We start from the raw sequence: 23981 nt of genomic DNA on the forward strand, positions 1-23981 counted from the left end.
GTTGTGATTCCTGTTGGGGGTCACATGTCGATCGTTTGGGGTCGCGAGCTTCGAGGCACCAACGGCAACTGTCGATGGTCTGGCCAGGCATGACTTTTTTTTCATCAAACGGTTCATCAATGGGATAGCTTTTGGCAGTCGTGATTGGTTATTCTTTCAGTCCCTTGGTTGGTTGTTCAGTTCAGTGCTCTGATTGGCTAATCAGGAACTTCCATGGAAGCATTCAAAATCGAGGAGGTACTTAGAAGACATGCTGCAATGAATGGTGGGCAGCCCTGGGTTCAACACTGAGGCTCCATTACATGTTCACGGGTGATTCTTAGTTCCAAGGCTCCATCAGAGTTTTCAAAACTATTGTGGACAAAACCATTCGCCCCCATTCAACAACTCTCCCATCCCATCCCCAATCTTGCTCTGGGTCACATTAATATTCAAGCATTAAAATGGGGTCACAATGCAAAAACGTTTGGGAAGCACTGGTTTATGGGATATGGCTATATGTCACATTTATTGACACAATGACTGAACTTGAGGGTGATTTATAGTATATGGCATGTTCTGAACTATTTTTCAAACCTCATAAGGTGCTACACGAATGCAAATTGTTTCCTTTTATCCGACATTGCTGCAGTTTGTGTAAATCTCAGCCACCAGAGAACAGAAATCAGGGCTACCTCACTGCAAATTTAAAACTAAGAAGTGTCTAACAGAATCAAGTATAAAACGAGAGCTGTAAAAAGTGCATCCTCTTCACTGAGGTCTGTCCAGCAACCCACAAGCGAGTGGGACGTCACTGTCACAGCACTGCATCTTCATAAATGACATGCCCTGACTGAGGAAAGGATCATGACTGAAGCAGGGGTTTTTGAGGATCCTAACTATAGGAACAGTGGGATTAAAACTGGAAATATCATTCAGTTCTATTGGAAATCCACCTACTCACTGTAGGCTCTGCCTGTCTGTTCATACATGAAGCTTGATGCTATTGTTGGCTTTGTTCGCTTAACAGCAAGTTAGTAACCTACACAGACATCATTAGCTTGGTAAGAAAGGGGCAGCTTTATTAGATTAGTGGTTTAGGAGGCTGGATATGTCCAGCACTTGAATTGTTAACCTTTTCAGCCAAGCAAGAGGCTGCAATGATGACAAAAACAGGTTACGGGATCTCAGGTGAATGACCAACCAGTGGGCGGGATTCCCACTCTTTGAATTAGCTGTTCATAGATTTCTACATATAGATTTCTTGTATATTGAAAGACTTGCATTTATATAGCACGTTTCATGACCTCAGGACGTCCTAAAGTGCTTTACAACCAATGAAGTGCAGACACTGCTGCAATATTGATATTAATACAGGTCTACCACTGAGATGGGCAACAAATATTGACCTTGGCAGCTGTTATAATAAGGGTTCTTTAGATGTCACAATGATGAGATCTTGCAACTTGTATATTTAAACATGAGTCGTTTATTGTTAGTCTTTAACTATTTAAAGATCCCAGTTTACTGTCATGCATGGTGCTGTTACCGCCATGCAAGCTGCTTCCAGAATGTTCTTTCTAGACTGTTTTCTCAGTCTATTACCATGTGACTCTTTACATCATACTGTGGTCAGTGTTATTCTCCAGCCCCACATCAACCCTTGTTCTGTCAAGCACCTTTACGTTACAATGGCATGCAGGCACATACAACATCCCCCTTTCTTCTCCAAAGAAAACTTTCCATTCCAATGGGATATAACTATTTCTGACACAATCTTTACTTGCTATCCCTGCTCCCCCATCTCAAGTCTCTGACTTTATAAATTCAGGTGGTCTTGAGGCTTGACAGTTCTTCCACATCTCAGTCTGTCACATGCAGAGGAATAGTAGGAGTACTGTGTCTTTCTGGTACTTGGCTATCTCCATTTGATTCACTTTTTGCACTCTCCTTCAAGGTGCATTTTTTTCTATTAACGGCCCGTGTGCTTTTTTCAGATACAGTGTGTTTGTCCCATTCCTTCAGAAGGGAATGTGCACTCTGTTCATTCCTAGAGTGGACTTGAATTTTTGTTTTCCGTGGCATCCGCCATGTTCTTTCGCTTTCACTTGTTTCGCAAGTTCAGCCAAACATTTGCTTGCTCTTTTATTTTCAAGTCCTTTTGCAAGCCTATTGAGCTCATTCAGCTCAGCTTTTTCCTCTTTTAGTGCCTTGCGCTTCAGTGTCGGACCTACATTTCCTGATCTTATTTCTGTCTTTTCTTTTTCTGTCTGCAACAGAGCTTTGTCCTTGTTCTTCATTTCGGATTCACTGTTGGCCAGGTCTGTCTCCGAAGAAGTCTTTAACCCGTTTCAGTTCTGTAATTGTACTTCATTACTCGCTCGCAGTTTGGAAAGTTTGTCGGCTTTTCATTTCAATGCCTCCTCTTTTCCACTCAACTGGTTCTTCAGCTCTTCAATCTGTTTCTTATAGCTTTCGACTTCTTTCTGGAATATTGAACATTGCTGAGTCTTCCCTGTCAACTGGTTCTTCAGTTTGTTCAGAGTGATGTTAAATTCATTTTGCTTCTCTGTAACTTTCCAGAAGATTAAAATTTGACCTGGGGGAATTCTTGTCGCATGTGAAGGTAGTTCAATAGATTTTCCTCTTCTTTGTGAAGCTCACTTGCTTCATCTCGAGTTTTCCTGTAATTCAACAGAGTCTCATTGAGTTTTTCCTGTTGTGCTTCCATTCTGCTGGTTAAGACAGTCTTCATTTCTTCATGGTGCCAAATGGTTACTCATTCCTTTTGCATTTGATCTTGAAGGACCAACAATTATTCTTTCAACAGCTCATTTTCTTGTTGATCTCTTGCCAAATCACTCTGGGCTTCAGTACATTGTTTTGTTGCTACTAATAATTCCAACATAGCTTTTTCTGAAGTAATATTTAACGTCCTTTTTAGTTCCTCTTGTGTTTTCATGGCTACATACTGATTCTTCAAAGAGTCTTTCAGGGTTGCAACTTCTCTGTGTGCCTATTCTGCCTGCTGTTTTTCCTGGCTGTACATCTGGTTGAGTTTTCCTAACTCCTGCTTTGATTTTCTAACTGTGGAATTGAAGGTCATTATTTTCTCTGCTAACTTTGTGTCGTCTCTGAAATTTGTTTGTTCAAATCTCGAACAGCTTGGTTCACTGAAGACTTCAGATAATCATTATTTTCAAAGATATATACTCAGCTTGAATCTTGCACTTCAAATCTTCCAGTTCAGCTCTGATGTGAACATTTTCCTGGAGAACAGCTTCATTACTTTTTGCATGTTTTGCTGCCCTTGAGTTATCTCATATAGCTTTCCTTCATTCACAGCAATCTGCTCACTCCGCATTGCAGTCTGTCTCCGTCACTGTGGGGTGTTTTGGCTCTCTCCCTGTGGGGTCTTTTGTTGCCCTCGGTGCTTTATTGGGTGTTTAAAATAGCTATCGGGGCCTTTTAATATCTCACCAAATGTTGTCGAGTATGGATCTATAACAGGGGTAGGGAACCTACGGCCCATCGCTCAAATTCATCAGCCCACAGCAAGATTTCTAAAAATATAGGCCTATGACAGTAACATCTTCAAAATAGCATCTATCATCACCGTTATGAATTTGCTTTGGATAAAAGCATCAGATAAAGTACTATAATAGTATTTAACAATATAATATTCAAATTCAGCCATCACATTAAAACAGCACGTGGGTTGAATGTTTCTGTACTCTCTTTAAAAAAAAACGAAGTGAAGTTGATTTTTATATGTGTGGCTGATTTTGTCCATGTGTGAATGGCCCATGATAAGAAGGTCCCCACTCCTGATCTATACTTTGGCTGTGGAGTACTTCACCAGCAAATGAACCAAAGATGAATAAAAACTTATCAACTCTTACTTCTTCTGATTACTTATTTAATCCTGTACTTATCCTTTACACTAAAAATTGTCTTCTCCAAGGCTCCCACTCTGGTCTGGTTTAGCCCTTTTCGTAATACAATGGTGCCTGCCCCTTCTAATTCTCCCTTCACGACTGTTTTTTTCTTTTGTAGTTACTGCTTTAAATGTCGTTACTGCTTTAAGTTTTTTTTCCCTCTCAGGTTATTTGTACAGCTGTCAGCTTCTCTGTGTACAATTCCTGCACTTTTCCCAATTTTGGCAGGCCTCCCAGCAATTGTGGGTATTTTTTTTAAACTGTTTTAAACTTTTAAGGTAGGAGCATTTCTTTTCTGTGCAGTCGTTTCTTTTGTTTTACTCCTGAATGGCCTTTTTGAACGTCCTGCGCTGTGGCAGTTCTTGTGGGCTTGTGATCCAATCAGAGTCCGTTTCTTTTTAAACGTAAAGTGACAGCGCTTTGTTCTTAAAATTTGCAGGTCTCTTTTTTTAAAACTCTGCAGGTTCTGCTTAAATTTTTGACTCTGCCAGCTAATATTTACAGGTTTATTTTTTTTAACCCTTTGTTTTTTACTTGCAGTTCTCTTTCAGCCACCCTCTGGATGCTGAGTCCTTGGGACCACCACCTATTCCAAAATGTAAGTACAGCTACCTCTTTTGTATTTTTGCTCACCATCTTGTGAACTGTGTTACTCAGCTTCTTGCAGCTTTCTCTAATGGACTTCCACTCACTCTGGTGGATTCCTCACTTCCAAGTCTGTAGTGAAGCTTCTTCAGCTTTTTCTTCAAGTTTTATACTTAGGTGTGCGTCTCTCTAGTTAGGCTTCAGTTGTTATTGCTTTTCATACTTTGGGATGCTGTTCATGCATTTTGCTGCCACCTTTCACTTCACGCTGTATCACCATGTCAGATTATGGAACTATCTCTGATGTGATATCTTTTAGGAGATTCCATCGCTGCCACCATATTGTAATATGGGTTCTTTAGATTCTTAATGATGAGATCTTGAGATTTGTATATTTAAAAATGAACTTTAAATATTTACAGATCCCAGGTTACTGTCATGCATGGTACTGTTACCTCTATGCAGGCTGTTTCCAGAGTGTTCTTTCTAGACTGTTCTATCAGTCTTTTACCATGTGACTTTGCACATCATACCATGGGCAGTGCTATTCTCCAGTCCCACATTAACCCTTGCTCTGCCAAGCACCTTTACATTATATGCATGAAGGCATATACAAAATTATAAAACATCCCCCTTTCTTCTCCAAAGAAAATTTTCCTTTCCAACGGGTCATAACTATTTCTGATACAATTTTTACTTGCTGTTTGTGTTTCTCCCTCCATTAATTGGTTTCTCTCTTTCTCTCTCCTTCCCCAGTTTGTGTTTTTCACTCTCCCCTAGTTTGCATGTACACTTGTGTGTCTTTCTCCCCCACCCCCCACACCCCCCCCCCCGGTTTGCATATGTCTCTCACCCCCGGTTCGTGTGAGTATCTTTCCTCTCAGCTCCCTGGTGAGTAGCTCTTCCCCCGCCACACCAGTTTGCGTGTTTCTCTCTTTCCCCCTCTTTGTGTCTTTATCCACCTCCAGCTTGCTCACTTCTTTCACGCTCTCTCCCTCCCACCAAATTTGTGTCTTTCTCTTGCCCTCCCCTCAATTGTGCGTGTATGTCTGCTTCCTCTTCCAGTTTGTGTGTCTCTCCACCACCAACCCCGCCCCCCCCCCTACAGTGTGTGTCTCTCTCTCTCATGGACCCTCTCCAGGTTTCTCTCTCAGGATTCAGCAGGCATATTTCCTTCACCCTCATCCCATTATCTTCAGAAACAAAGTGGTGTGTTTCTGAATAATGAGTAGCTTCAAGATACCGCAGTTTGGTTGCAAGCCATGAGAGCCAGGGTACTACACAAGTGCAAACTGTGCATTCATGGACTTCTTAAAAATTCTTTCATGGGATGTGCGTGTCATTGGCAAGGGCAGCAATTGTTGCCCATCCCTAATTGCCTTTGAACTGAGTGTCTGCTGTGATCTGGAGTCACATGTAGGCCAGACTCGGTGAGGATGGCAGATAGTGAACCAGATGGGTCTTTACAATAATCAGTGCCAGTTGTCATGGTCATCATTACTGAGATTAGCCTAATATTCCCGATTTATTAACTGAATTTAAATTCCATCAGCTGCCATGGTGGGATTTGAACCCACGTCCGCAGGTTGTTCGCCTGCCTCTGGATTACTAGTCCAGTGACATTACCACTACACCATCTCTCTATGTAGTGGACTGTTTCTCATCAGAAGACAATTGCCCAGTGCAGGAGACTCCTGTCCAAAGTCATAGGACTGGGGACCCTCATTGATTCACACTGGCATTTGTGCAGCAAAGTGTCTGTTTTGACTCTCTCAGAACAGCAATGGGTGCAGGGTTCAGTCCAAAGCCATTCCCTTTGCAATCTAAATGAGTAGGAAGGCACAAAGGTGTTTTGGGTGTAAATGTACAAGGCGCGATCAAGAAGTTTGCAGACGACACAAAAACTGGCCGCGTGGTTGATAGCGAGAAGGATAACTGTAGACTGCAAGAAGATATCAATGGACCGGTCAGGTGGGCAGAAAAATGGGAAATAGAATTCAACCCAGAGAAGCGTGAGGTGATGAATTTGGGGAGGTCAAACAAGGCTATGAAATACACAATTAATGCGAGAATACCGAGAGATGAAGAGGAAGTGAGCGAGTGTCCACAGATCCCTGAAGATAACAGGGCAGGTCCACAAGGTGGTTAAGAAGGCATATGGAATCCTTTTCTTTATTAGCCAAGGTATAGAATATAAGAGCAGGGAGGTTATGCTGGAACTGTAGAAAACATTAGTTAGGCCACAACTTCAGAACTGTGCACAGTTCTGGTCACCTTGTTACAAAAAGGATGTAATTGCATTAGAGAGGGTACCGAGGAGATTAATGAGGATGTTGGCAGGACTGGAAAATTGCAGCTATGAGGAAAGACTGGATACGCTGCTGTTGTACTTGGAATAGGGGGGGCTAAGGGGAGATTTGATTGAGATGTACAAAACTGTGAGGGGCCTGGATAGAGTGGATGAGAAGGGCCTATTTGCTTTAGCAGAGAGGTCATTGACTAGGGGCATAGATTTAGAGTGATTGGTAGAAAGACTAGAGAGGAGATCAGGAAACATTTTTTTCACCCAGAGGGTGGTAGGGGTCTGGAACTCACTGTCTGAAAGAATGGTAGAGACAGAAACCCTCAACTCATTTAAAAGGTGTCTGGATATGCAACTCAAGTACCATAACCTGCAGAGCTACAAACAAAATGCTGGAAAGTGGGGTTAGGCTGGGTGGCTTGTTTTTCGGCCGGCACAGGCACGATGGGCCAAGTGGCTTCTTTCTGTGCCATAAACTTCCAATGGTTCTGTTTCTAAGGTCAGGTCCAGACCAAGGGCAGAGAGCAAGCTGGCCAATTGCTGATCCTTTAGCCGCTCCCGACAGGTTCGTGCGCTCTCATGTTCTCTGTGCCGGCACCAGCCAGGTTAACACTGAGCTGGGAATGAATCACTTCTGAACAACAATGACATCTACTTAAAGAAACAAGGTGGCTCAGCGAAAGGCTCACACTCAGTGTTGGGGCAGACAGCCAGTTAACCCCTTGCAGTGGTGTTGTGCATTCCAGCCAACATTCCTGCTTATTGTTATATTATTCATAAAGGAATAGGAACTCATTATGAGAATGTACATCTAGGGTGCCACATTTTACTGCTGCACTGGAGGCACGTGCTGAGGAACAACGTATCAGTCCACCAGCCACATCGAGAGCTGCAAGAAATACACTGCGAGTCTAAAAGTGTCATTACTTCGAACTTGTGGGAATCAGAAGACAGGACACACCTTCAACCAACATCAGCTGAGAAAAGAATGGTGAACCAGGCTTTTGCTTCACTGCTGCTGGTAGGATCTTGCCATGCACAAGAATGGCTACCACATTCACCTACAATAGCCAGCAAAGTAATTCACTGTCCACAAAGCGCTTGGAGATATAATTTTTTGAGAGGAGCAGTAAGGTGCAATGTAAAGCCCGCCTTTCCTTTTGTTAAGCCCGTCGAAGACGCAAACCCACACAATGAGTCAGGACACAACACGACGGCAACTTTTGGCAAACGACCAACACGAGGAGAAAAGTAGCCTTCAGAAGAAGCCTAACAACCAGAAGAATTCAGTCACTGTATCCAGACAGGCCATGGCTGTGAAAGGGTTAACAGTGAAAATCAAGCTGAGTTAGTGTGTTTCTTTTGAAAGGGCGTATTTCATGAGGCAATTGTACTCCCTTCCCACAACCACCTTTAATGCAGGTGCGTTCTCACTCACCTGTAGGCCGGGACACGAGGGTTCGCGATCATGATGGATTCCAGGTGGAAACGCCCGTCGCCAAGGTAACTGGAAGGAGAAGAGAGAAGGCACACGTGCTGAATTAGTGCTGGAGTGTGCCTTGGATCGGCTGCACAGACACACACATTAATCACTGATGCTGCTGCATGGTAAAGTGTGTCGAGGAAAGCAGGTCAGCCTCAAAAAACAGCTCCGCAGGCACCAGACAGACACCTCTCTGTAAGGCCCGGGGGGGGGGGGGGGGGGGGGGGAGAGGAGGAGGAGGGGGAGGAGGGGGAGGAGGAGGAGGGGATAGGGGAAGAATGGAGTGTCTGGTCACAGTACTTCAATCATCACGAGTGTGGGCCATTCTCGGTGGCACTGCCTGGCATTTAGCTGTTTATAAAGCAAGCACTTACTGGCACATGGAGGCAGTAACTCGTGCTGGCATAAGCCTTTAGGAATCATTATTACCTCACACGCAGACTTTGTTTACAAAAGACCCCAGCCAATGAGTGCTGACAGGTTCTGTTGACACCCACACGCTGGAGGTGGACTAAAAATGAAGAGGACCAATGTCAGGGAACAAAGAGACCAAATTGTGACCTGGTCCACTTGTTTAAACTTTGCTAAACTCTCATCTGTTATGGGTATGTTAATTGTGTTATCAAGGTTAAGGATACACAGGTGAAGGGCAGTGGTTGATTAAGTATCTCGAGCACATATAAAGAAAGACCGCCTATGGCCATAATAGTTTGAAAACACCTGATCTCAGAAGCCACACCCGGTGCAGAGTTGGGCTGGGGGCGGGGACCTCCTTGTAAGCCTATTCCTGGGCCTGGCCAAGGTGGCCATCAGCAGGTCCGGGCAGCGGGTGCTTGAGGGGGTTGCCCGACCTGACTGTCTGCCCCTCTACTGTGACTTTGGTCGTGGCTGGGTAGCCCTGGAGAGGAAGCACGTGGTATCCGCCAGTATGCCAGAGGCCTATTCCACCAATGGGAACAGTTTCTCTCTATTCACTTTGTTCACACCCTCATGATTTTGAATACCTCTCCTCTCAATCCTCTCTTCTCTAAGGAGAACAAGCCCAAATTCTCCAATGTATCCTCATAATTGGAATTCCTCATCCTTGGAACCATTCATGTGAATCTTTTCTGTACCATCACTAATGCCTTCACATCCTGCTTAAAGTGTGGCGCCCAGAATTGGATGCAATACTCTAGTTGAGGCCAAACTAGTGTTTTATACTGGTTCATCCTAATTTCCTTGATTTATAAAGCCCATGATTCCATACATCATTTTAACCACTTTCTCAATCTCCCCATTCCACAGGCCTCCTGAAAGAAAATTGGCCAAAAGCATCAGAACACAAGATAAGAAAGGATAGCTGGAATAGGCAAATTTGTCCCTTTGAACCTGCTTTGCTGTTCAACAATATCATTCATGGCTGATCTTCCACCTCAACTCTACCTCTCTTCATTGTCTCCATATCCTTTAACTATCTTAGTACCCAAAAATCTGTTGGGCTCTATCTTGAACATGCTAAGTGACTGAGCATCCAAGGCTCTTTGGGGTAGAGAATTTGAAAGTCTCTCATCCCTTTGAGTGAGGAAATTGATCTCAGTCCTTCAAGGCTGACCACTTATTATGAGGCTATGCCCTCATGTTCTATGTTCCCCAGCCAGAGGAATCAGCCTCTCAGCATTGACCCTGTTTAGCCCCTTAAGAATTTTATATGATTTGATTAAATCACCTCTCATTCTTCTAAACTCTGGGAAATATGGGCTTGGTCTATTCAATCTCTCCTTGTAGAACAGCCTCGCATCCCAGGAACCAGCTTAGTGAACCTTTGTTGCACTCCCTCTAGAGTAAGCATGCCAAGCCAGCCAGGCCAGCGGAAGTTGAGGTGACGCACAGCTCTTGAAAACTCTCAAAGTGCAACCTGACTTTGTCAGGACAGGGGCACTGGGGTTGGGTTTCGTGTTCAGGCTGGAGCTCGGGTTAAGATGGCCCCCTCACCCCATCCAGTCACTCCCTCACTTCTGACATTAATAATATGGTTTGTAGGAAAGCGTATCAGGGATTGGGGAGGGAAGAGAGAGCGGCTTTACATAATTCAATTCAATTCACCATCAGACAGCAAACCACACTATGGCTGCTCCACACTTTACTACATTTCCATTAAGGTTCTTGTAAGCTGTTCACTATCCATGTGATATACATGTAATTCAGGGAATTTAAACATTGCATTTTAAGCCCTCTGTCCAATTAAAGATTCCAAATGATATCTCAATGCTGAAGAATTATATCTTCCATATGTCAGGATTGTGCATTTTATTATCAGCTCCGTTCTGGCAGTTCAACAGAGTGGTTAAAGACTTTCCCTTGAGCTGGAGGTGATGATTCTGCAGTTGATGAGTACAGTTAGGTCTATTTGGACCAAGGCTCTGCTTGTTATCACAATACAGCACAGCAACACCATAAGAGCTCCAGCGACCACTCGGCAAATCACCACCACGTCAGTCGTTTATGGCTGACAGCTTTCTGCTTGGTCTATCAACCATTGTTAGCAACTCTTCAATTTATCCTCGAAATTTGACAGCTCTTTATTTTAAAGTAATTGCAGAGCAGCCCCAAGCCTTGTACACAGCGCTTTGTGTTTTTTTATATTCATTCACAGGTTGTGGGCATCGCTGGCAAGGCCATTTACTGCCCATTGCTAATTGCCCTTGAGAAGATGGTGTGTGCTGCCTCCTTGAATATAACTAAGTGGCTTGCTAGGTGATTAAGAGGCAGCCATATTACTGTGGGTCTGGAGTCATATGTAGGCCAGACCAGGTAATGACAGCAGGTTTCCTTTCTTAAAGAGCATTAATGAACCAGTTGAGTTTTTAACAATAACCCGGTAGTTACATGGTCACTATTACTGATATTGGATTTTAATTCCAGATTTATTTAATAAACTAAATTTAAATTCCCTAGTTGCTGTGGTGAGGTTTGAACTCTTGTTTATGGACCATCAATCCAGTTCGGTAACATAATCACAATGTTACTGCACCTCAATGCAGCTCCGTGTCTGGCATCACTACACAGCCCCTTGATGCAGCCTAATCCCATGCATCATTACAAAGCCCCCTCTGTTACTTCATCCCTTGTACAGTTAGAGGACCTTAATGGAGCACCATGACTTTACAGAGGCTACCAATGCAACATGAACCTGCTTGTTTAAACACAGCCCAGTGCTTGTAAGCAGAACACGAGCAGATTTCACCACCGACTGGTCACTGCATCAGTTGCTCACTGATCCAATAATTCTCCAATCAGCTCACGAACACTGACTAACTGACTAATGCGGGAGTTCTGAAGCAAGTGGCCAGAGAGTTTAGTAGAGTCCGTGCTGACACACCAACGTGTCCCAGAGGAAAGTTCTGGAAGGAACATCACTGATACGCAGCACGTGTTGCAACTTAAGAGAGATTCACTCGCTACTACCCCCCCAAAGCAATCTGCTGTACCTAAGATAAGTGGCGGCCCAAAGTCTCAGTTTAACACCCTCTGAACTGCAAACTCTGGATGAATGTTCCAGCTGCTTCAATCAGCAATGGTGTACAGAAAATGCTGAATTTCCTGTTGTCTCAATAAGAACTGGCTTAGTTTTCGGGATGCGGGTGGCAGATTTGCATATCTGTCCAAAGTAACTCCGCTTTAAATCTCGTCACCTTTCAAAACCAACATCATTCACCAAGCATTTTTTCCACCTGTCTTAATATCCCTTATGTGGCCTTGGTGTCAAATTTTATTTAATAATTGCTCCTGTGAAGCGCCTTGGGACATTTCACCATATTAGAGGTGCTATGTTAAAGGTGTTATATTAAAGTTGTAGGTGCAGAAATTCCACGAATACAGGCAGAAGTCCCTCCAATGAGCAGGTGAAGGGCAGAGAGAGTTGCTGCCTGTAGCTAAAGCTGGCCCAAAACAATGTGCCCAGCAGCGCTGCCAGCCAAGTTAATGTGGGAATCATTTCACCTGCTGAGTGACCATGGTGTCAGTCCTCATCCAAGAACATAAATCGTTCCTATTTCCATGTGCATCCCTTAGCGACGAGGTCGGGATGGAGGTGGATGATGCCACGGAGCTCAAAATAGATGGCCTTGATGATGGACGGGAAATGCTGCCCTTGTCCTAAATCGCTCAAGCCCCATTCTCCTCCTTGCACCCTCATTGACCTACACCCACCAATGCCTGCATTTTAAAATTCTCACCCTCATGTTCAAATCTCTCCAAGGCCATTCTCCACCCTAGCCCTATAACTTCTGCAAGCCCTACAACACTCTGAGATCTCTGTGTTCCTCCAACTCTGGCCTCTGCTGCAGCCCCTCCTTCCTGCACTCCACCACTGATGGCCGTGCCTTCAGCTGTCTAGATCCTAAACTCTGGAACTCTCTCGCCAAACCTCTTTGCCTTTCCGCCTCTCTCTGCTTGTCTAAAATGCTGTGGCTGCCTGACCTAATGTCTCTTTCCTTGGTTGAGCATCAATTTTGTCTGATTATGCACCTCTGAAGCACCTTGGTACATTTTGGTTATGTTCAAGGTGTTATATAAAGGCAAGTTGTTGTTGTGAAACCTACGCAAGATTCAGAGGTTACATTTTAACTTGGTCTGGGGGATTGGCTACTAGGTGGGTGGAATCAGGGGCAAAGGTTGAGTTTTCTGGAGGGAGCCAAGGGAAACAAGGTGGCTTTGGTCTCAGTGACAACAGTTGGAGAAGATTGAGAATCATCAAAGACTTGCTGTCAGACAAGGACATTTGCAGTCATAATGTAGACGGGGGCTGAGAGGTAAAGCTGACTCTCATCAGTCACCAACAGACAGCACATAGAGGAGAGGACCAAGGTTGGGATGTTGGCCCATGCTGGTGGTGACTGTACACACATTGATGGCAGAACCCAATGCAAACCCAAACCTGCAACCTCTACCATCCAAAAGGACAAGGGCAGCAGATGCATGGGAACACCACCACCTGGAAGATCCCTTCCAAGTTACTCACCATCCTGACTTGGAAATATATCACCATTCCTTCACTGTCACTGGGTCAAAATCCTGGAACTCCCTCCCTAACAGCACTCTGGGTGTACCTATACCACATGGACTCCAGCAGTTGAAGAGGACAGCTCACCACCACTTTATCAAAGGCAATTAGGGATGGGCAGTAAATGCTGGTCTTGTCCATCATGCTCATATACCACAAATGAATAAAAATAAATGAGATGCGCTGGCTACTTGGGAGGACAGTATGGTTTACTGTGTTGAAGGTTGCACAGATGTGGAAAGATGTGTCAGGGTTACAAGCACAAAGGGTGAGGTTGGCGAACTCAGCCCTGGGGCTCTTGGTGCCAAAGGCTGGATGGGAACCAGGCTGGACAGAGAGTGATATCAGATCGATGGGACAGTACAGGGGGGAAAATAAAACGATCCATTGATCCTAGCTGGATAAGTGCACATGCATGTTAGGGGAAGGACAGGATTAGACTCAGCCCTGATGTCTCCCACTCCGGCTCATCATGCACAGTCACTAGCTCGTTGCCTCAGGCTCAGTCATGAGGACTGCTAGTGTGGTTGAGTTTCTGATGCCCGTGGTACCGATACCCCAGAAAGGAGCCTTAAGGAGAGAGAGGAGAAAACTGGCAAAGAACAAAAAGCCTGCTGAACGGAACCAGCGTCTCCAAATGGGAAGATTCCAGTAAAAATTTTGAACGTAAGAGCATGAGAAATAGGAGCAGGAGTTAACCATTTGGCTCCTTGAGCCTGCTCTGCCATTCAACACGATGATCTTTTGTCAGAACTCCGCTTTCTTGCCTGCTCCCTGTATCCCGTGATTCCAAAAACCTATGATGAAATTTCTCCTCATCTCAGTCCTAGATGATCAGCCCATTATGCTGAGACTGTGTTCTAGATTCCCCAGCCAGGGGAAACAACCTCTCAGCACCTACCCTGTCAAGCCCCTTCAGAATATTGTACTTTTCAATGAGATCACTTCTCATTCTTCTGAGCTCCGGGCGAGCCTGGGAGGATTACAATTTGGTCCTCATTTCTCACCAATCACCATGCAATGGAGGAAAGATTCAGTGCACACAGCTAGTGATCACTCAAAGTGCCTGGATGGCAGACTCCACCAAATTATAGAAAAAGCCAGCGCAGTAAAAATGTGCTGATCTGGACTTCTTTCGCTGGTAACAATGATGTATATGATTATAATATTTATTACGTGCGCGAATGGATGCTAGTGATCAATTTGCTAAATATGCCAGTGACATCGCCTGATCAATAGCAGTCGATCGATACCATGCTAACCTTGCTTTTATTGTTCCGTTGACGGGCTGTCCAATCTGCACATCTTTGATCTTTACTGTGCTGTCTAATTGGAATGTCATTCTGTGGCTCTCTCTTACCTCTGAGTCACAGGGTTGTGGGGTCGGGCCCCAAATCCAGCACAAGGTCTAGGCTGACAAATTCAGCCTTGTGACTGCATTGAGGGAGTGCTGCACTGTCAGAGCTGCCACATTTTGGAGACGCCTGAGGCCCTGTCTATCCTCTCAGGCCTATGTAAAAGACTCCATGGCTCTATTCCCTTTCTGCTCTCCTCTATCCCATTGCCTAACCCAATGGGTTAATAATCACATGAATTCAGTAAGGAACAGTTTTTTTTATTCTCTTTGTCTGGCAAACAATGGCAATGCAGTCAGGCACACAGGGATTTTAGATTAATGGATTACACACTAATCCCACCATTGAATTAAACCCTCACCGGTTTAAAAGTTATTTTTTGGAATTCTGAGATGATTCATTTACAGGTCCTACAGGGATTTCTACAGATATTTGAAAAGGAAAAGAGTAAGCAAAGTGAGTGTTGTTCCACTAGAGAGAGAGAGAGTCTGGGGAATTAATAATGGAAATGGCGGTGAATTGAACAGATATTTTGCTTTTGTCTTCACTGTAGAGGTGAGAAGTAACATCCCAGAAATAAGTGTGAATCAGGAGGTGAAAGGGAGGCAGGAACTAAACACAATTACAATCACCAAAGAAAGGTACAGAACTAATACATTAGAATTAAAAGCTGACAAGTCCCCAGGTCTTGATGGACTTCATCATGAGGCTTAAAAGAAGTTGGAGTAGAAGATACATTGGTTTTAATTTTCCAAAATTCCCTAGATTCTGGAAAGGTCCCATTGGATTGGAAAATAGTGAACGTGACTCCTCTATTCAAGAAATGAGGGAGTCAGAAAGCAGGAAACTACAGGCCAGTTAGATCAGTGTCTTTCACACGGATAATGCTGAAATCTATTGTTAAGGAGGTTATAGCAGGGGATTTAGAAAATCTCAATGCAATCAGGCAGAATCAACATGGTTTTGTGAAAGAGAAATCATGTTTGACTAATTTATTGGAGTTCTTTGAGGAAGTAACAAGCACCGTGGATAAAGGGGAACCTGCGGATGAGGATGTCACATCAAAGGTTACTGCGCAAAATAAGAGCTCATGGTGTAGGCAGTAACATATTAGCATGGACAGAGGATTGGATAGCCTACAGGAAACAGAGTAAGCATAAATAGGTCATTTTCAGGTTGGCAAGATGTGACAAGTGGAGTGTCATAGAGATCAGTGTTGGAGCCTCAACTTTTTACAATTTATATAAATGACTTGGGCGAAGGGACCTGAATGTACAGTTGCTAAATTTGCTGATGATACAAAGATAGGTAGGGAAGTAAGTTGTGAAGAGGAAGCAAGGAATCTGCAAAGGGATGTAGATAGGTTAAGTGAGTGGGCAAAAATCTGGAAGATGGAATACGTGGGAAAATTTGAAATTGTCCATTTTGTCAGGACGAATAGAAAAGAAGCATATTATTTAAATGGAGAGAGATTGCAGAACTCCGAGGTACAGAGGGATCTGAGTGTCCTGGTACATGAATCACAAAACGTTAGTATGCAGATACAGCAAGTGATTAGGGAAGCAAATGGAATGTTGGTTTATTGCAAGTGGAACGGAATACAAAAGTAGGGATGTTTTGCTACAGTTGTACAGGGCATTGGTGAGACTATATTGTCATAATACAGTCCTGGTCTCCTTATTTAAGAAAGGATGTAAATGCACTAGAAGCAGTTCAGAGGACGCTCACCCGACTGATACCTGAGATGGGTTTGGGGGGTTAATTTAAGAGGAAAGGTTGGACAGGTTGGGCTTGTATCCATGGGAGTTGAGAAGAATGAGAGGTGATCTTATTGAAACAAATAAGGTCCTGAAGGGATTTGACAGGGTGGATGCTCAAAGGATGTTTCCCCTTGTGAGGGAGACTAGAACCAGGGGACACAGTTTAAAATGTGGTCTCCCATTTAAGATGGAGATGAGGAGAATTTTTTTTCTCTCAGAGGGTCATGAATCTCTGAAACTCTCCTCATCAGTGAGCGATGGAGACAGTGTCATTGAATATTTTTAAGACAGAGGTAGATAGATTCTTGATGAACTAGGGAGTCAAAGGTTTTGGGGGTAGGCAGGAATGTGGAGTTGACGCCACAATTAGATCAGCCATGATCTTATTGAATGACAGACCAGACTCAAGGGGCAGAATGGCCTATTCCTGCTCCTAACTGGTACATTCTTATGTTCACTACAACACAGCCTGTCTTTACAAAATATGTAATATTTTTGGAAATATTTATATTTGTTTAAGCCTTTATTACGGACATTAGAAATTTCAGTTACTGAGGAAAAATTGACAGATGGTTGGACCACATTTAGAACGTTGGGCTTAATTTTAAGTTAACTGGGTGGGTGTGTGCCCAACCCTATCGGGCGTGAAATCGCGGACTCGTGCAATATTTCAGTCAGCAGGAGTGTGCAAAAGTCGGAAGTGTGCCCGCCGACAATTAAGAGGGAAATTAAGCCCACTAATGGCGAAATTATCTGCCATTTTTACTCACACATCTGCCAGGTGGCCATTGTATTTTTCATGAAACCTCATCCAAGGGCGGGATGAGGTTTCTGATATGAAATAAAATAAAAATGAAAATCTACAGGCTGCATTTTTAATCACCTGTATTTTCAGGTGCCCGATTGTGATACTCAGGCATTTTTTTCTGCTTTTTAGAACTCTATTGGAATATTTTCAGGTTTGCAGCTCCCTGAGGCAGCTTTCCGCCTTCAGGGAGCTTTCTCTCAGCGCTCACCCGCACTGACGTCATCGCCCACCCTCCTCCCACCCCAACCCTGGCATCGCTGAACTGTTCAGCTCGCACTTGGCGCTGGCTGGCCAGTAATTGGCTAGCCGGTGTGGAATTGCGGTTGGGGGCCGATCGTGTGCAGTTCTGGTCACCATATTATAGAAAGGCTATGGAGGCACTGGAGAGGGTGCAGAGAAGATCTACAAGGATGATGCCAGAAATGTGTGGGTTTACATATCAGGAAAGGATTCACGGGCTGGGTTCCATTTTCTCGAAAAAGGGTGCTGAGAGGTGAGCGAATAGAGGTCTTTTAAATTATGAAAGGCTTTGGTAGTGGATATTAAGAGAATGTTCCTTCTTGTGGGGAAGAGTGTAACTAGAGCCCATCAACATAAGATAGTCACCAAGAAATCCAACAGGGAATTCAGAAGGAACTTTTTTCACCCAAGGAGTGGTGAGAATGTGGAACTCGGTACCATAGCGAGTGGTTGAAGTGAATAGTGTAGATGGGCTTAAGGGGAAACTGGACAAGCTTATGAGGGAGACGGGAATAGATGGTGTTATGATCCTAGACCAGACCCCCAGGTTTTTGGTGAGATCTGGTTAAGGGCCAACAACGTTTTGGTTAAAGTAGACAAAGTTTGAGATTCAAGACGCTTGCTAAGAGAATAAAGCTACAAGATTCCACCTGTTTTGAACCAACAAAACTAAACTTTACTATACAAGCTCAGAAAGATAAAACCATTTACAATATCTATCTATGCTCTAGCATTCAGGGTTACTATGAAGTACATGTGAATTAACAGACAAACTGTGGTCAAACACCCCACACTGCACACTAAATAGCAAATGAGACCAAGACAGATTCCATGGATTTCTCAACAACCCATCTAGAATCAGTAACACTGTGAGACAACCAATCCCACAAACTCTGGGCCAGATTTTTTGCCCCTCCCGCCGCCAGGATTGTCCAGTCCCACCGAAAGTCGATGGATTTTTGGCTGGGCCGCTGAATCTCTCCCGGCAAGTCCCACCACAACGGAGCTGGAAAATCCTGGCCTCTGTCTCTCTCATCAGAGATTCCAGTCTTCACCCTCAATGACCCAACCTTGGAATTCTCTCTAAAAGTCGCTCCAGCTTGGACAGCCTCAACAATGGCCCACTTTGCGAGGTTTCGATCTCGTCCCCTGAGATTCTGTTCCCCTGGATTCCGGAACCTGCTCACAAGCACAGCTTCAGCTCTTTGGCTGTGCTGAGCACAACATTGCTGTTCCAAAGGGGTACCTTCATCCCAACAGTCCGCAGCATGGAGTCACCAACCTCCTGCTGTCCTCTTCGACTGCCAGGGCTTCTCCCGAGCCCTCTTCTCTTCAAGTCTGCTAACCGCTGTCCTTTTCTTGTTTGGAGCTTCTTCCTGTGTTCTTCTCTTTTTAACTTAACTGGGACCTCTTCCTGTCCCTGTCCCCTGATTGGGAACTCTGTTTTTGGGACCTCTCCGTGTCCCCTTTCACTTTGGGACCTCTCCCTGTCCCTTGCTTGGGGCACTTGACTTCATTGGCACTCTGTTCCCGGTCACCTGACCCAGGTTTTTGCACCTTTTCCTTCGTGCACAGGTGCGCTGGGCCAGTCCTCGGCCCAAAGAAGTTAAAAAAACGCAGAACAGCGCGTGTGCGGAAACTCCGAGGTCTGTCGGGACCTGGAGATCCTGACTCTCGCTCTCCAACAAGGTAAGTGCGGTGTTCGTAACAATGGCTACGATCTTATATTTAGGTAAGGAAAGTTGGGAGTAGGCTCAAGTGGGGCATAAACTCCAGCATGGATTGGTTGGGTTGAATGGCTTGTTTCTGTGCCCTTGTAAAAAAAAATTCAACAAGTATTTTGAGTAATTTGTGAGCCTTCGGTGCATAATCACAGTGACGAGCCCACGTGCTTAAAATCCATTACAATGTTGTTTCCAGTGGCTGAAGGGTTATTAAATAGAGGGCACAGATTTAAGGTGATTGGCTAAAGAACCAGAGGCAAAACAAGGAAACACCTTTGTATGAAGTGAGTGGTTAGGATTTGAAATGCACTGGCTGATAGGGTGGTGAAAACAGATTCGATAGTCACCTTCAAAAGGCAACTGGATAAATACTTGAAGAGAAAAATTTCAGGGATATGGAGAAGTGGGGCTAAACAGATGGCTCAAAACAGCCAGCACAGACTTGATGGGCTTAATGGTCTGCCTCTTCTATGATTCTACAGGAATGTATAGTGGGCAAGCACTGACACACAAAGCATAACAAGAAGTCTTGACTGTGCAGACAGGAAATGTATGCAGATGTCGGATAGATATAGACAGTAAGAAACATCTGTCGGCTCTTATCAAATCTTGTTAAATTTGCTGCTGCAATGAGACCTGCCATCTCAGATCTCCTTGTTAAATTTTCCTTAGGCGAGGATATTAAGGGTGACGGAGCCAAGGTGGGTAAATCGAGTTAAGAGACAGATTAGCCATGATCTCATTGAATGGTGGAACAGCTTGCAGGGTGGAATGGCTTCCCCCTATTCCTTTCCTCCTCTGTTGTTGGGAATTACAGGGAGAAGCTCGGAGAGTCCTAGGGAAGTTCCAATCTTTTAATTGGGAATTGCTGATCCTAGAGGACCCAATATTGGCTGTAAAATGAAGCAAAATCAGGAGAATCCAAGAGGCTGAAATTTCTATGTTTTCCTATTATATCATTGTTAATTATAGCAGTGGGGGAGGGGTGTGAGCAGGCATAGTAAAGACCCAGATTGTTCATTCCTTCAAGGATACAGGTCACTTGGGTCTGTTTATAGGGTTGCCAACACTGGTTGGACGTAATCCTGCAGCATTCATCACATGACCTCCCACCTCCACTCACTCCGCCTCTACGCTACCGCCATTGGTCCCCTGGCATGTCCATCATTGTGGCACCTCTCTCCAACTGGTAAACAAGGACGCTTCATTACCTGATTGGAAGAATCTTGATGATCAGTAAAACAGTCCCTCTTTCCCTCTCCAACCCTAGCCGTTTGCAATATTTCTATAACTACTAAAAAAAAGTGTTCAAAGAAAATTGAAAAGGAACAAATTTATTCACAGCCCTCAATAATTTTCTCCAGGATTGCTCAGAGGAATGTCCTGGAGATTAATTGTTGCTACCTGAAGGGTTGGCACACTTAACTTGTCTCTTGTGTATTGGCACACTTAACTTGTCTCTTGCGTATTGACTCTCCACTCTTGGGGCCATGTCCCAACTAGGCCTTGCTCAGGCTTCTCTCAGCTCTGCAGCCAGCTCAACCTGTTGTGAGATTTATTGCAGACCAGGAGGAATCAAAAACAAGGTTGTGGGCTCTTGACCATAAAGATTACAGGCTGTTCTTTATTTACAAGGTGCAGCTTCCATTAAAATTTTTACGGCTTTTCATTTGAAAATGCCGTGCAGAAGTTGCAGGGGGACAAATGAGTAAAGGATGAGGCCGCCATCCAAAAGATGGATGATGTTGTTTTATTGTACTTATCTGGAGGAAGCACTCTACCCATCATAATTCTTGATCTTCATAGCTTTTTCTGAGCAACACAAAGTCTAATGAGAAGCCATGCGATGGGAGGAGCTTTATTTAAATAACTGAACACTTTCAAAATGGGGAAGGTCACAGCAATGAAGCCGCAGTTCATCAACGGTACAAGGTTTTTGACCTAAGCAACCTTTCACAGATAATCCTTAGCGTTCATGCTGGTTTCTAGAACCTTCCCTTTCTGCTTGATTAGATTCTTTTCAAAGTCCTGTTGAACCTCGTTGGGGCCTCTCAGCTCTTCTCATCAAGAACAGCAGTGAGTGGCCCAGCTTGCCAGGGACCTGGGCGAGTTAGGGTTGCCAATTCTCCAGAATTACCCTGTCGTCTCCAGGAAATCTCTAGATTACTGCTGCGAGCAACACCCAGGAGAGAAAAAAAAAATCAGTGGATGTTAAAAAAATAAAAATGAGGTTTTCCCTTGAATACTTATGTTTAAAAAATTATTTAAAAGTTTTTAAAAAATTGAGGATGGGTAAAAATGATCCAATCCAGGCTAGAAGTGGGCTCACTTTTCAATTAGCGTGGGAAGATAGTGCCCAGTAAGGATGGATGTGTGGGGTGATCAATGGCAGGAGTGTGGGGGAGGAGGGCTGGCTGGAGAGTCATGTGACAAAATCTCTAGACACACATCCAACCAGAGTTGGCAAACTTAGTTGGCGTTGTCAGCATCGCTGCCTGAAGCCATTTCCAACCCTCAATCATTGACTTGCACCATCACCATCCTCTGACTCTGGAAGACTAATTCTGTCATTCAGTCTCTCCTATCTTCCACAGTATTACAGACCTTTCTTTTGTCCTAGCCCCATCTACTCGTTTGTCAAAACCTATTACATCTCCAGATCTGGCGAAAGGTCACAGATCTGAAATGTTAACTCTGTTTCCATCTCTGCACAGATGCTGTCGTAACTGACTGAGATGTTTCCAGCGTTTCTGTTTTTATTTCAGTGTTCACCCTATGTCCTGGTCAATATTACCCCTTAATCAATGTCAGAACAGAATATCTGATCATCATGTTTGTGGGAGCTTGCTATATGCAAATTGCCTGCTGCGTTTGCTACATTAGAACAGTGACTGCATGTTGAAGAGTGCTCAACTGGCTGCAAAACACTTTGGGCCACCATGAGGTCATGACAGATGCTGTAGGAATTGTTTCAATCCAGTTAGGGACCAGTAACTTGTTATTTAAAGTAGACAATGTTTGAAATCTCAGGTACTTACTAAGAGAATAAAGTCACAATATTCCACAGTTTTAATCAAACAAAATAAAGTTTAGTATCCAAAGTCAGGCAAGACAATTTACAATATTTCTCTTATGCTCTAATATACAGAATTAACATGAGGTACATGTGAATTACCAGACAAACTATGGCCAAACACGCTACATTGCACATTGATGGCAGATGCAACCAAGACAGATCCCACAGATTTCTCAACAACCCACTCAGATCTCAGTGACCAGTGAGACTTACAATACCTCCTTAAAATTGTCTCCCTCTTGAGAATTTCAACTCTCCATTTTCGGAGATCTAGCTTCTGAATTCCCTCAAAAGCGTCTATGCTTCAGACTGCCTCAACAACTGCTCACCTCCTGATGGTTCAATCTCTTCTCCTGAGACTGTGTTGCATGAGATTCACAAAGCTGCATCCCACTTAAATTACTGGCACACTTCCAACTTTTTTGCAGGCTGCTAGCTTTACTAAACTGGCACTGCCCTGGGTTTACCCGAACTCCAGTCTCCCAGCTGCACTGAGCTATAAATGGTTCCCAGGGCTACTTTCAGCCCTAGCCCTCTCTAGCACAGATTCAGCAACCTTCCATCACCTTCTCAGCTCTCCAAGACTTCTCCTGAGCCTTAACTGTGCCAAATATCTCACAGAGCTTCTCTGTGTGCTGCAAACCAGACAAGGTCCAAACTGCAACCAAACCCCCTCTTACAGCAAACATGCAGATAAATTTAAACCAGAGAATCTTCTTAAGCCCCACCCATCCCCATGACAATGTAGCCTTTCAGTGCTTTTAAACTAATTTAACTCCAACTCCCAAAACAAAACATCTCACTGGACGCAACTTCTTTGCAAGCAGTGTAGATATTACGTCTCCAGCTCTCCAGCTAAGTAAGCCAACCTGCCATCTTATGGTTTTTACCTTTCTAGCTATTAAGTCAACATGGCCCCAACCTTTTAAGTGAAACAGACCCCAAGCTGCTTTAGTTACATTTATCCCATTTTCTATAGTTAAACTTTAATCTTCCCAACTAAACAGTACCTCTAAAATATTAACATGAACTATGAACTGATATGCAAATCATTCTTTCTTAGTGGGGGTAAAAATGCTGGAAATGAGTTTAAGAAACAGTTGGATGTTAATAGGATCTAAGCTGGTTGGTGAAGCCAAGACATGGATCTTTTCTTTATAGAGAGCGTTTGTTGACTTGTTCAGTCTTACACATCTCTTCCCACTCAACCCAGTGTCCCAGCCATCTACTATTTATATGCGCTCAAAGGCAATTATTACCCATCACCTGTTTCTATGTAATGGACATTATCAAACCTCAACAATGTAATTGACAAGAAATTAAACATCGAATCCTGTGATGGGGCTGGTGTTGGGGTGAGGATAGCTTGTAAAGTCATTCTGGGTGGACCAAATGGGCCTCCTCACCCTGATGTATTGTGAATCCAGAGCTTGAACTCCAATACCACCCCCCAAAGAACAAGACAGCAAACATAACAAAAGAAATGCACTGTCAGTCAGAGGGGACTGACGCTCTGCTCAGGACTGGACTCTCCAATACAGACAGCAATGCACTCCCTCTGGTTCAGGATTAATAAAAGGATATTCTCCACGCTGCTGTATAATTCCCCAGGACCAGTCTTTCACCACTTCTGCTCCAGCGCTGTAACATTTCAATTCCTCACCTCGACAGTTCAAAGCCAACTGAC

At 44.0% G+C, this 23981-nt stretch overlaps 1 protein-coding gene across 2 annotated transcripts in view; it reads right to left on the reverse strand.

The window, feature by feature from the left end:
• Positions 1-23981, reverse strand: part of dph1 (diphthamide biosynthesis 1) — a 618203-nt gene that overhangs the window by 197781 nt on the left and 396441 nt on the right. For both annotated transcript variants that reach the window (XM_041196491.1, XM_041196492.1), the window contains one exon: positions 8243-8311. In XM_041196491.1, the coding sequence (XP_041052425.1) occupies positions 8243-8311 (69 nt within the window). The remainder of the gene's footprint in view (positions 1-8242; positions 8312-23981) is intronic.

Source organism: Carcharodon carcharias, chromosome 10, assembly GCF_017639515.1.
Source record: "Carcharodon carcharias isolate sCarCar2 chromosome 10, sCarCar2.pri, whole genome shotgun sequence".
Lineage (NCBI taxonomy): Eukaryota > Metazoa > Chordata > Chondrichthyes > Lamniformes > Lamnidae > Carcharodon > Carcharodon carcharias.